General features: G+C 44.1%; 1 protein-coding gene across 3 annotated transcripts; it reads left to right on the top strand.

Moving 5' to 3' along the window:
• Positions 1-3,001: 3,001 nt before the first annotated feature.
• Positions 3,002-7,263, top strand: alyref (Aly/REF export factor). Of its 3 annotated transcripts, none has more exons than XM_042342398.1 (6): positions 3,002-3,366; positions 5,338-5,487; positions 5,927-6,074; positions 6,231-6,324; positions 6,522-6,690; positions 6,986-7,263. In XM_042342398.1, exons 1-6 carry the CDS (start codon positions 3,073-3,075, stop codon positions 6,998-7,000), a joined length of 870 nt encoding a protein of 289 aa, XP_042198332.1. In that variant the 5' UTR covers positions 3,002-3,072; the 3' UTR covers positions 7,001-7,263. The 3 variants fall into 3 exon arrangements, with proteins under 3 accessions (XP_042198332.1, XP_042198333.1, XP_042198334.1); XM_042342399.1 differs by having other exon boundaries at positions 6,261-6,324; XM_042342400.1 differs by lacking the exon at positions 3,002-3,366 and adding an exon at positions 4,330-4,964.
• The last annotated feature ends 4,276 nt before the right edge of the window (positions 7,264-11,539 follow it).

An 11,539-nucleotide genomic window follows, 5' to 3' on the forward strand; every position in this document is an offset into this window, starting at 1 on the left:
GTGACAGCCCACCAGCCAATCAGCGGCCGCCTCCCACTCTTCCCGCGCACATGCGCGGATATCCAGTTCCCCCATTGATAAATACCGACCGACAAAGCGATACATTTCCTCGCGGATACTTTGTGTCCGGCGGTGATTGACTGGTCAGTCAGTGATACCGGGTCACTCTGTCTGGTCTGGGAGCCAAGTTACGCCCTGAAATGACCCGTTAAATAAGCGCTGAAGTGAGTTAAATGTGCAGAGGATTTATGTGTGTGTGTGTGTGTGGCCAAACTCCCTCTCTTTTCCGATAGTTTTAGGGGATCTTTAACTTCCACCTGGAAAAGTAGTTGGAGTAGAAAGAGCTGAGTTTAACACCTCACCCTTACAATGTAGTGCTGTATCACACTTAATAATAATAAAAATAATAATAATAATGATAATCCTCGCATTTGATAGAGCGCTTTTTCACGTCGGGAGGACGTCCCAAAGCGCTTCACAGAACACACACTGTAAAGTGAATGGACTGTATATTTGTGGGCGAACGCGGCAGCCAATTGCCCACAGCGATGGCCCACAAACAGTCGTAGATTGAACATGACCAATTTATTATTGTTTTTGTTTTTTGGAGGGATTATTATTAGGCTGTGTGTGGAGTAAGGAAACTTGCCCGAGGTTTCGCCCTCTGCCTGGAACTGAACTCGGGTCTCTCACTTGCAAAGAGAGTGCTCTAACCACTGAGCTACAGGACTCCATTTAGGAGTTGGGAGTACTTGTGACCTTAGGGTCCTGCCCGTGGTGCTGCTTGAACCCACAACCTGACCCTATCGTGCCAAGCTGACCCGTTGCTTTTTAATGTAACGCTTAATGAAATATTACCAGGATTGCTACAAACCTGGATCATCATCAATAACTTATATAGACGGGGCTTACAAAGTAAGACGGAAATATAGTGATCTTAAAAACGGTATAACTTTTTAAGTGAATTTAGAGGTCACAAATTCTTTTTGTGTCTATATCTGGCCATTAAATTGCTAGTCACTTGGGTAAATTGTTGTATTTATCGGTTGTGGTTAACTGATTTTTTTTTAGACGGGTGATTTGGAATAAAGTCGGGTGTGTATAATTTAACATCTGGTGAGCTTGCTACGTGTAATTGGATTAAAAATGGAATAAAAACATTTTTAATACTTCAATATCATAAATCACTTATGACATTGAATCATATTTCCAACTCGATATTAGATATTTTCAGATTCTTTCTGAAGGAGTTAACTATGAGCTGCTTTTGTTGTAATCTGTTCGACACTTATACTCGTTGAGAAAAAAAATCTTGCTTCCACTTTCCGTGGAGGTTGGTTAATTAAAATCTGTGTTCTCCAGTTCTCCTTGGTTCACAGTTTTAAGTAAAACATTACCAATCTCCAGATGCTTATATCAGATATAAGAGAAATGAGGAGAACTGGTAATTTAAATGGAAATGAGTTGGGAGTCAGAGAAGGTGTGTGATCAAGTCCTATGAATAGCTGATTAAGAGGATGTGTGCTTGCAGCAATGTACAGCATGTGAAAGACAACAGGCAGGATGTGTGCATCTCAAAGGGAATCAATCAGAAACTAGTGATCAGCAACTGTCAACAGATGGGCCTTGGCAGTTCAGGATGCTGGAGATCATGCTTTGGCCAATCTCAACAAGGAGCAACTAATTATTCCCCAGTAGCAAACGATAATTTCACTATTCTGATGTTTTCTGACATCATGTTTACTCTCCCAGTAATAGAACTATGAGAAAGTTGATTTGCACTTTCTCCTCCTCATCGCACCAACGCCATTAAAAAATTAAAACCCAATTTAGCGTTGTACATATTAGCACACCCTGATTCTTTAATAATACTGTATTCATCAAGTGCTTCCTTGAAAGGTGATTGAATAGACTTCCCAAAAGTATTCACCGGTCCATAAGGGAGCGAAACCGGCAATGATTCACATCCCCTGCATTGTTATTGCAGAGAAGGGAGTTTTATGATAAATAGCCGCAATGTTTGCACATGCGGTGTAAATGTTAGTGCGCTGTGTTTCTTTTTGTGCGCAGAGGGGAAAATGGAAGAAGATGAACTAAAACACTGAGAAAATATCCATAGCAACCATCAGATCATGAGCTGAGTTCACTGCACTGGTGTCCTCAAGACCTGAAACAGAAGCTGAAGGAATCTGGACCTTTATGATATCTCCCAATGTCACTGACTCACCCACCAGTATAATAATAACCCTTGCATTTGATATAGCACCTTTCCCGTTAGACGGAAGTCTTGAAGCCCTTCACAGGATTCAATGTGAGGTGTAGTGACTGTGTGGTTTAGTCAGTGAACGTGCACGTGAGACGACACTTCAAAGGTCCACGTTATCATTGCTAACACTGGGAACCGGCCACACCCTTCAGGTTTGGCTCCCGCTGTGCCCCGCCCAGGTCCGTTGTGGTGCTCGGCCGCTGTCAGGCGCTCTGGGACGCGACCCGGTGGGGTGGGGGGGGGGGGGGAGCGACATAAGGGCAAGTTGTTGTTGCTGTTGTCCACCTTACGCTGTTCAGGGGCACCTGTCAGGATGTGTCATCTGACTGGTCATCTGTGACGCACACGGGGTGGGCGGAGCCTCGAGCCTCCCGCCACTATCACCGGAAGTGAGCCGCCGTCATCGCCGGAAGCACTCTCAGCTCCTCCCCCCTCACCTCCCCCCCCCCCCCCACCACCCCAATCCCTTTCCTCCTCCTCCTCCGACGCCGCCCCACCACCACCACCGGCTCGGGCCCTTTTTCTCGCCGCCGCCGCCATATTCCGACTGTTCATTGTGCGGTTGTGAAGGCGGCGGTTGAACAGTTCGAGTGGGTCAGGGAGAGCAGCAGCAGCAGCAGCAGCAGGCGGAGCGTGCGTGTGGGTGCGTGTTTGTGCGGTGGGAGGCGGGGAAGGTTAACGCGTGGAGAAAAGGGGGGGAAAGAAAAAGGCAAAGGCGCTTTTGTGTGTGTGTGGTGTTGTGTGTGTGTGTGAGGGGTTTTCTTTTTTCTGTCTGAGGAGAGGAGAGATTTTTTCAGGAGGCGACGATGAGCGACAAACTGGACATGTCCTTGGACGACATCATCAAGCTCAACCGGCAGAAAGGCGGGATCGGCCGCGGCGGCGGCGGCGGCGGCAGGGGCAACCGGCTCGGCGGCGGAGGAGGCGGCATGGGCCGCGGCATCAACCGAGGCGGCGGCCTGGCCGGTAGAGGAGGCCTGGGAGGCCGCGGAGGAGGAGGAGGAGGTGGTGGTGGTGGTGTCGGGGCCCTCGGCACGGGCCCCATGCGCAACAGACAGAGATTAAACCGAGGAAGAAACCAGCTGGCACCGTACAGCAGGGTAGGACGCGACCGCGTTGTCAAAACTAAAATTGTTTTTTTTTTGCACACACACACACACACACACACACGAGCGAGAAAGAGAGAGAACGAACGAGAGAACGAACGAGAGAGAGAGAAAAAAAAAGATCTCTGGGTTTTGGTTGTGAAGTGAAGTTTTTATCTATTTTTTATATATATATATATGCGTATATATATATTTATATTTATAGAAATGAAAGATTTTTTTTTAACACCTCCCCCCCCCCCCTCCCCCGCCTCCTCCCTCCCTCCCCAATAAAAAAAAGAAACGACGGTTTTTGAACGTCGAACCGATCCGTCCGGGCGGCGCCATACGTCGATTTGAATGTTTTTAAAAAATTGGTAGGATTTTTTTTAAAAAAAAGCCCTTCTCCCTCTCACCCCCTCGCCCCGTTATTACCGGGGGGGGCGGGGGGGGGGGACCCAGAGCCGAGCGGAAGGACGGACGGACGGGCGGAAGAATGGTTTCCTCGCCCCCCGCAAAATTCCGCCCGAAGGACGAGCGAAAGAAAGAGAAAAGGGGAGAAATGGAGAAATATCCCCCCCCCCACCCCCACATCTCTCTCTTTTTTTACCCCCCCCGTGAAGAAAAAGAAGTCGCCTCGAGGAAGGATCTGCGTCCTCGTCTCCCGTTCTCTCCCCCCACACCCCTTCCCCTCACCCCTCCCCCCCCGCCGCGGCCCTCAGAAAATGTTCTCTCTTGTGAAGTGTTTTTTTAAAAAAAACCGTATGAAACCATCTATTTTTTTTATATATTTGTCTGTGAAGTCGAATTCGGCTCCGGTTCCGAACACTCCGGCTTCTAGTTTCGCCCGAGACAGAGACAGAGAGAGAGAGAGAAAGAGAAAAAGAAAAAAGAAAAAAAAAACCCTATATATATATATACATATACACACACACACACATCCACACGCAACTCCAGAAATCTCCCCCCGGCTATAGAGGAGGGAAGATGGCGGCGCTCGGTGGAGGACGCCCGCCATCAGCAGCGTGGGATCAAGTAGCTGTTTGGTGGAGAGAGAAGAGAGAGAGAGAGAGAGAGACTCCTCTCTCTCTCTCACACACACACACACACACAGACTCGGAAACTTTCACAATCGGACTTCAGAGACTCTTTGTTCATCGCAACGGCCGTTTAATCTTCGCAGTGACTTTTTCTTGACTTTCACCCCGAGATGGAACAGACTTTTAATTTCTCAAGAGACTGCTTGTTGTTGCCACATAACCCAAATCCGAGGACGTTCGTGGACTCCCAAGTTGGTGGACTTCAAAGAAACGTATCGACGGGGCGCAGGACCGCGCCAAACTTTTTGTGGGCTCCCGAAAAGACTCTGAACTTAAGGGCCCCTGTGAATGGAGCGTGAGATAAATGCTCCTTGTGAATTTGCTCCATACGAAGAAGGAAGAAAACGCCAAGTGTTTCCAGTTTGGGGAGAATTGGAGGCGTGCCGCTGTTCCCGATGGACCACAAAGATCTCGTCAGGAGCTGAGGAGTTTGACACCAGAGTATCTGGGTACTGGCTAGTGGCTAATAAAAGAAATCCAGGCTTTAGTTCCAGATGTGCTGTGGAAACAGTGGTAGGATGATAAATAAGTGAATTTTCCACTAAGTAAACTGCCAAAGCAGATTCTCTTAATGTTTAAATTTGATTTTTTTATCGTACATTTAGGAGCTCTTTATATTCGTAATTTGCCAAAGTTGTCGGAATTGAGCTCCCAGCGCAGGCACTAAGCAACGCACGCACCAATATGCGTGTTATTAAAAGCGAAGGTAAGATTGAGTGTAATTACGTTCTAATGGGACTAATAACCTCAAATACCGTTCAGGCTTAAAGTGCACTTTGGGATCCAGTTTTGGGGGGTTGGGGGGCAGTTGAGGTGGAGGTGTGAATTCTGTTTGGGGTAACAAAATGTAGGAAGTCAGCGAGGTGTACCTTCTGTTTTCTTGTAGCCAAAACAACTTCCAGATAAATGGCAGCACGACCTATTCGACAGTGGCTTCGGAGGAGGCGGAGGAGGAGGTGGTGGGGGTGGCGTTGAGACCGGTGGAAAACTTTTGGTGTCCAACTTAGATTTTGGTGTTTCTGACGCAGATATCCAGGTAGGTGAAATCTGACAATGTAAGCCATTCCAATAAATCATACCAGGTGGTTTTCTGCTCTTTGTATAGGAATATTATTGTTATTGAAATTTTCATGTTTGAAAATGCTGGTATTTGTAGAATCAAAAGCTAGGGCAGTGTTTTGGTCCCTGAAACTGGGCCGGTTATTCCTACTAGAATTTTTATACAGAAAACAAGTGTTCTCCCTAAAGGCCGTGGAAAAGATTTGAACAGTTGTGATTTGAATTGAGGCTGAAATACAAAGCCAGGTGGAAGAACTTGGGTTTTTCCACAATTCGTACTCTATATGTAAGCAACTACACTGCTGTTCTGCAACAACCATATGCTTTAAACTTTTAATTATACCAGAAGATAGCATGCTTAACTTGTTTTTGCCCACTTTGTGCCTCTTTAAGCATCTAATTTGTTTTCGTTTCAGGAGCTTTTTGCTGAGTTTGGAACACTTAAAAAGGCAGCTGTACACTATGATAGATCAGGTCGCAGTTTGGGGACAGCAGATGTGCACTTTGAGCGAAAAGCAGATGCATTGAAGGCTATGAAACAGTATAACGGAGTCCCTCTTGATGGTAATTAATTTCTCCTGTATTGTGGTTGAGGGTGGTTGAACTTCAATGTTTGTCAGTTTTGTTTCAAAGCAAATTTTTTAAATTTCCACTAACTTGCACAATTGTGAACTGGACTTTTGTTTGTAGAATTAAAGTGTGTTTTACATTCCTACACAGATTGTGAAACTTTTTTTCCTTTTTTAAAAGGACGACCAATGAACATTCAGTTGGTGACATCTCAGATCGATGCTCAGAGACGGCCTGTTGCAGTGTAAGTCTACAACTTGACGGTGTTTTGTAAGGAAGATTGTTTCTATCCTTGTAACTTTTGTTAAGCTGTTTATTGTGTTGGTGTGTTTGGGGGGGGGGTGGGGGGATGGGTAAAAGGCTCCCTTGCAAGGGCAATAAGACTTGGTTTGTAATTGCTTGTTTTATTTTCCCCCCACCTCCCCGTTCCATTAATTTTAGTCCCAGCAGCAGAGGAATGATCAGAAGTCGTGGTTTTGGGGGCGGTGGTAGTAGACGCGGATCTCGGGGTGGCAATCGAGGCGCCAGAGGCGGCCGTGGGGGAAGAAATTCACGGCAACAACTTTCAGCAGAAGAGCTGGATGCCCAATTGGATGCGTATAATGCTAGGGTGAGTGTACTTTAATGTGTTGTTCTCACATGTGTCTAAAGTCGACGCAGCAGTCAAAATTCCATTTTGTGATAAGTCTACAGGGGAAAAGTGGATTATTTTGTGACTGAATATTTTGGGTGAATAAGGGCAAGTAATGCATCACATGATTCTGACTGGTGGTTAAACTTTTTTTAAAAACTCTTTGAATTCCTGGGGTTGAGCTTGAATTTAAAATCCTGCCGGCAGCCTGGGACCTGCAAGATGCCATTAAACCCAACTGCTTCTGAATGGTTGCCTTTTTCTTCTCTTGTAGATGGATACAAGTTAAATGATGACCTTGAACAATGCTTTCTTGAATTTGACTCGACGGAAGTTGACCATTTTTTTTCCTTGTGGGAGGGGCACAAGAACAATGTAGTCTAGAATTTCTTCTTGAATAGGATTTTAAATCTGTAACTTTTTAAGTCCCAAGTCCTGTTTTGTACTGAATATGTTAATTTTGGGGGATAAATCTTAACTGGTTGCTTGCCTTCATGGGAGGGTAGTACTACCCTGCCCGGTCCATGAAATAAATAGTGTCTGTTAACCAAAGCTTTCTGGCTGAGTCGTCTCATTGTGTACATTGCATGCAGAGAATGGACCAACTTGTGGCCACTGGGTATATTCAGTCACCATAATCGAAGTGCAGCTGCATGTTTGGTTTTGTGATTTATTGGGATTGGTTAAAGGTCCGAAAGGTATTGATTTATTCAATTAAAATCCAAATTTTAAGGTTCAAATGGCAGTCGCACACATCGGATGAACACTCCTGAATATCAACTGGTCCTTTACAGTTAACATTAAATTCTTACACTAGTATTGAAATGTCTATTTTGAATTAAGATACTGTTTGATCTTATTCTGATGTCTACATGGAGAATTTTGCTGTAAGAAATTCTCCCAGGTTTTTAACCTGCATGTGGGTAGTGCTACACTGGGATTTGTCAAGTCTGAAATGGAGTTAAATTGGGTGAATCTGTTTGTTTTCGGGATGCATGGGGGAATCCTTTGTACTCTTTGTCTGGCCAATGCACTATTCTAAACTTCCCTTTGCAAAGAGTGAACTTGGCCCAGATATGCTTGATATATGTCAAGGGATTAAATCTGAGGAGTGGATAGGAAGTCTGGGGAGCATGTAGTACATTTAACATGCTGTGGTATCGTTAAGTAGAAGCCAACTGAGTTGAGTAAATTAATCAAATCTAAACTGGTGGGATATGCTTGAGGGAGTTAGTTTGCTTGATGTATACTAAAACTAGTGTCCAAAGTAAAATTTTGTATAATACTTTTAATATCAGCAGAGCCATTTTCTACAGTTTTATGCACATCTCTGGGAACTGATTATTGCAATAATTTTTTTATAAAAAAACCTGTGGCCTTGTTGGTGTTACCAACTATTGTGAGTACATTTTGTTCTTAGTTACAAGCAAATTATTTTTTTTAAATATGGGGGAGTTGTTGTCCGTGAGACTAGTTACTTATTTTTGTTACTGATGCTTCAGCTTGCGTGATGTAGGCTGGAATCCTGATACCCTGGTCTTGGCGTTGCCTGTAAGGAGTTTATGTATAATTATTCTGTTCAATTTTTATGAACTACCTGGGTCATTTTTTTTAAAAATCCTTCAACTGTTATAATGATTCATTGAAAGCTTCTGATAATATGTCCTGATTCACTGAGGGAGCTGATTTATTCTGTTTAACTGAGCAAAACTGTACTGCTGTTAATATTTAGTGTTTAGTGTGGTTTGCTGTTAACTTTGCACTGATTTTTTTTGGCAGGACATTAAGATGCGCACAGGAGTTTTTAAATAAAGCATAATTCTTACAAGGAACAACTTTTTTAAATAAAAATGTTTCAACTTAGAATAAATGTTATTTAACAAATGTAAACAGTCGTAAAATTGGAACTGAAATATTCTCAGCAGCAGATCGTATTAAACAAAGCACCACAGTTTGGGGTATATAATCTCCACTGGTAAACAGTGTTAATGTGGCTGCAATGTAAAGGGTTGCAGGAACCATTCCTTACATTTGCTGCAATTAATGCTTGGCACCATTGAGATCCATTGGCTACATTTTACTGTGCCTTTGCCTGTAGGTTTATTCAAAGACTGGCAGGTACAAGGACACAAATGTGCCACATTAGCTGAGTTGCACAGTAACTCTAAGCCTAAGTCAGACCCTTTTTTTTGTTGTAGAAAAAAGGAAAGCTTCCAAAATCACAGGGGTGTTGACATTTGCTCTCATACAATTTGCTTATAAATTGTGTAACTTCCCTCCCCTTTCTTCCCCCCTCCGCTTTCTATTGTGTGTAGTTGTATAGAATTTCATGTTGGAGCGAGTAAGGTAGCTACAGTTTGACTTTAGTCTCTTCCTCCTTCCTACCCTGGAGAGACTCGTTTGTTCATTTTAATACCTTCCAAGTTTTTCTTCTGATCATCATCTGCCAGATAGCATTAAAGTAAATGAGTTTAAGGTGCTAATTCTGTGTGCAATTTGCATCTCAAGTTGGTGAAATGTCCATTTTTTAAAACAAAACTTGAAACTGAACTGTACTGATTAATAAAAAATATTTTACAATCTCTTTTGTGGCTTTTTTCTTCTGAGGTCTTGAGTGGTTAATTCAGAAAAGCAGTGCTCATGATAAGGTAATTGTTGGAGGGCAATGTCTTTACAGTTTCTGTGTGGGTGTTTTGATTGTTTTCAACTCATGATTTCCTTCTTAGAATATCCTTCCATTGTTATTTTCCATACACTCCTAGTTGCCCTTCATATTATCTGCTTCAATTGGCAGAAGATGAGGTTTAATGATCGCCCTTTGGGCATATTGTAGAGATGCGATCGCCTGTTTAACCTTTAAGATTAACTACCCAGAAGATTAATGCATTCTCAAGGGTTGAGTGAAGCCACCCTGAGTTTAATAATTAATTTTTTTAAGACAATTGACTGGCTGATGCACATGTACTTGGTTTAGGAGTTACTATTTTCTCATGATGGCTGACTCGCTGACTGGGAGAGGGAATGACATCAGGAGTTGAACAATTCCAGGAATTAGGGAACTGATCTTTGCTGAGATTCCAGTTATTTATTTTTCCATTTGAGGTTTGCTATAGCCTGCGATAAAAGATAGGAAGTGCGCAATAAAATTATATTGACAACTGCAAACCTGTGTTGTCATGCACAGGACATAGTGTTTCAGTGCTGCTTCACAAGACACCAGTTTAAACTAAAAATTCTGCACATTATTAAGGTTAACACTTGATGGGTCATTCAGTATCTCTGGGCATGTAAGAAACCTAAAATAAGCCTCTTAAGCTTTCAGCAGCATTACCTTTAATTGTTTAACCTTTTAAGATGAACTACCCACAGGATCAATGCGTTCTCAAGGTTTGAGGGAAGCCACCCTGAACTTAATCATTTAATTTTTTTAAAAGATGATTGACTGGCTGATGTACTTGGTTTAGGGGTGAAGGTTTGACCCTAAACCTCGCTGAGTCTTGTGATTTAGTACAAAATCAATCTGACTAGAAAAAGATCTGCTGGAAGGTGGGCATCAGGTAAGGAAATGATAGAGCTCACCTTCCGTGTTTGAATAGCTCACTATTTTAGGCACAGACGTAAAATGGCCACTTGATTTAAATAATAATAATTTTTGATATACCTCCTTATGTTGAAACGCCTCAAAGCTCCCCACAGAATATACCGTCACTCATAAATATATAAAATACCAATAGAAAGATTTTAATATAAAAATTCAAAACAAAATTATATGTGAATAGTGCCTTTCATGACGGGAGGATGTCCCAAAGTGCTGGACAATCAATGTTTCGGACCTGAGCTGGGGGTCAGGATTGGGGGGAAAGGAGGGTGACCGAAGGCATGGTTGAAGAGGAAGGTCTTGATGGAGGCAAGGGAGGGGGTGAGTGGAGGGACTGTAGGATGGAGTACCAGAGGGCAGAGTGGCAAAAGGCCTGTCTGCCAATGGTGGGGCAGGCAAGGCAGAGCACGTGAAACAGGAATATAAATATTTTCCTAATATTCCCGATCTTTGCAAACTATAGAAATGGTTGAATCCAAAAGGGGAAATTGAGCGTGTCACGTTAGCAGCTGGGTCTGCCTCGGATCGGTACTGCTGACTAACTGTCGTCTTAATAGTTAAGAGTGAGTAAGAAACTAATTTAGCCAGTGGGCTGAGCCAATCATAAGGCGATTCAACAAAGCTCAACTAGTTTATAAGGTATCAGAGGAGTTCAGGTCCCATATTTATTCATCTCAGCCACTGTATGCTTTTCATATATCCTGGTAACCACACATCTAAACAACGAAAAGGGGTTTCACAATACTTATGCACATCCCACCATCTTTTCGAATAGTGCCACGGGATGGTTAACAATCTCTGCCCCGGACAGGGACAGACAGACAGGATCTCAGTGTAACGCCTCACTGCGCTTTGCCGCTGCCAATGCCATTCCATCCTGGACCGCGAACTCAAAAGTCTTGGGGGGTTGGGGGTGGGGGGGGGGGCGCGCGGAGGGCTCGGAACTGAAAACCCCTGTGACCGAGAGTGCGGTAAGAGAACGGCAACTTGCCTTTGGATAGCGCTCCCCGCGGGCGGGGAGGGGGGGGGGGGGGAGCTTACCGCTCGCCCCCACACCCAGGAAATAAAGTGGGAACGGCGACGTGACATGTCGGAGCAGGAGTAGGCCGCGCGGGACCTTCGAGCCCGACCCCGCCATTCAATCATGGCCGACCTTCCAATCTAACTCCAGCTGATAGCCTGACGCCCCCCCCCCACCGCCTGAGCCCCGTATCATCCCTTTCGCGATCA

The sequence above is a fragment of the Callorhinchus milii genome, unplaced genomic scaffold (genome assembly GCF_018977255.1).
Source record: "Callorhinchus milii isolate IMCB2004 unplaced genomic scaffold, IMCB_Cmil_1.0 Scaffold20, whole genome shotgun sequence".
NCBI classification, from domain to species: Eukaryota; Metazoa; Chordata; class Chondrichthyes; order Chimaeriformes; family Callorhinchidae; genus Callorhinchus; species Callorhinchus milii.

What these genes read in the sequence shown, in the direction of transcription:
- alyref (XM_042342398.1), top strand. Translation starts at nt 3,073, where the DNA reads ATGAGCGACAAACTGGACATGTCCTTGGACGACATCATCAAGCTCAAC. An exon ending in AGCTGGCACCGTACAGCAGG is followed by an intron (nt 3,367 to 5,337) that starts GTAGGACGCGAC and finishes GTTTTCTTGTAG; the next exon opens with CCAAAACAACTTCCAGATAA. An exon ending in TTTCTGACGCAGATATCCAG is followed by an intron (nt 5,488 to 5,926) that starts GTAGGTGAAATC and finishes TTTTCGTTTCAG; the next exon opens with GAGCTTTTTGCTGAGTTTGG.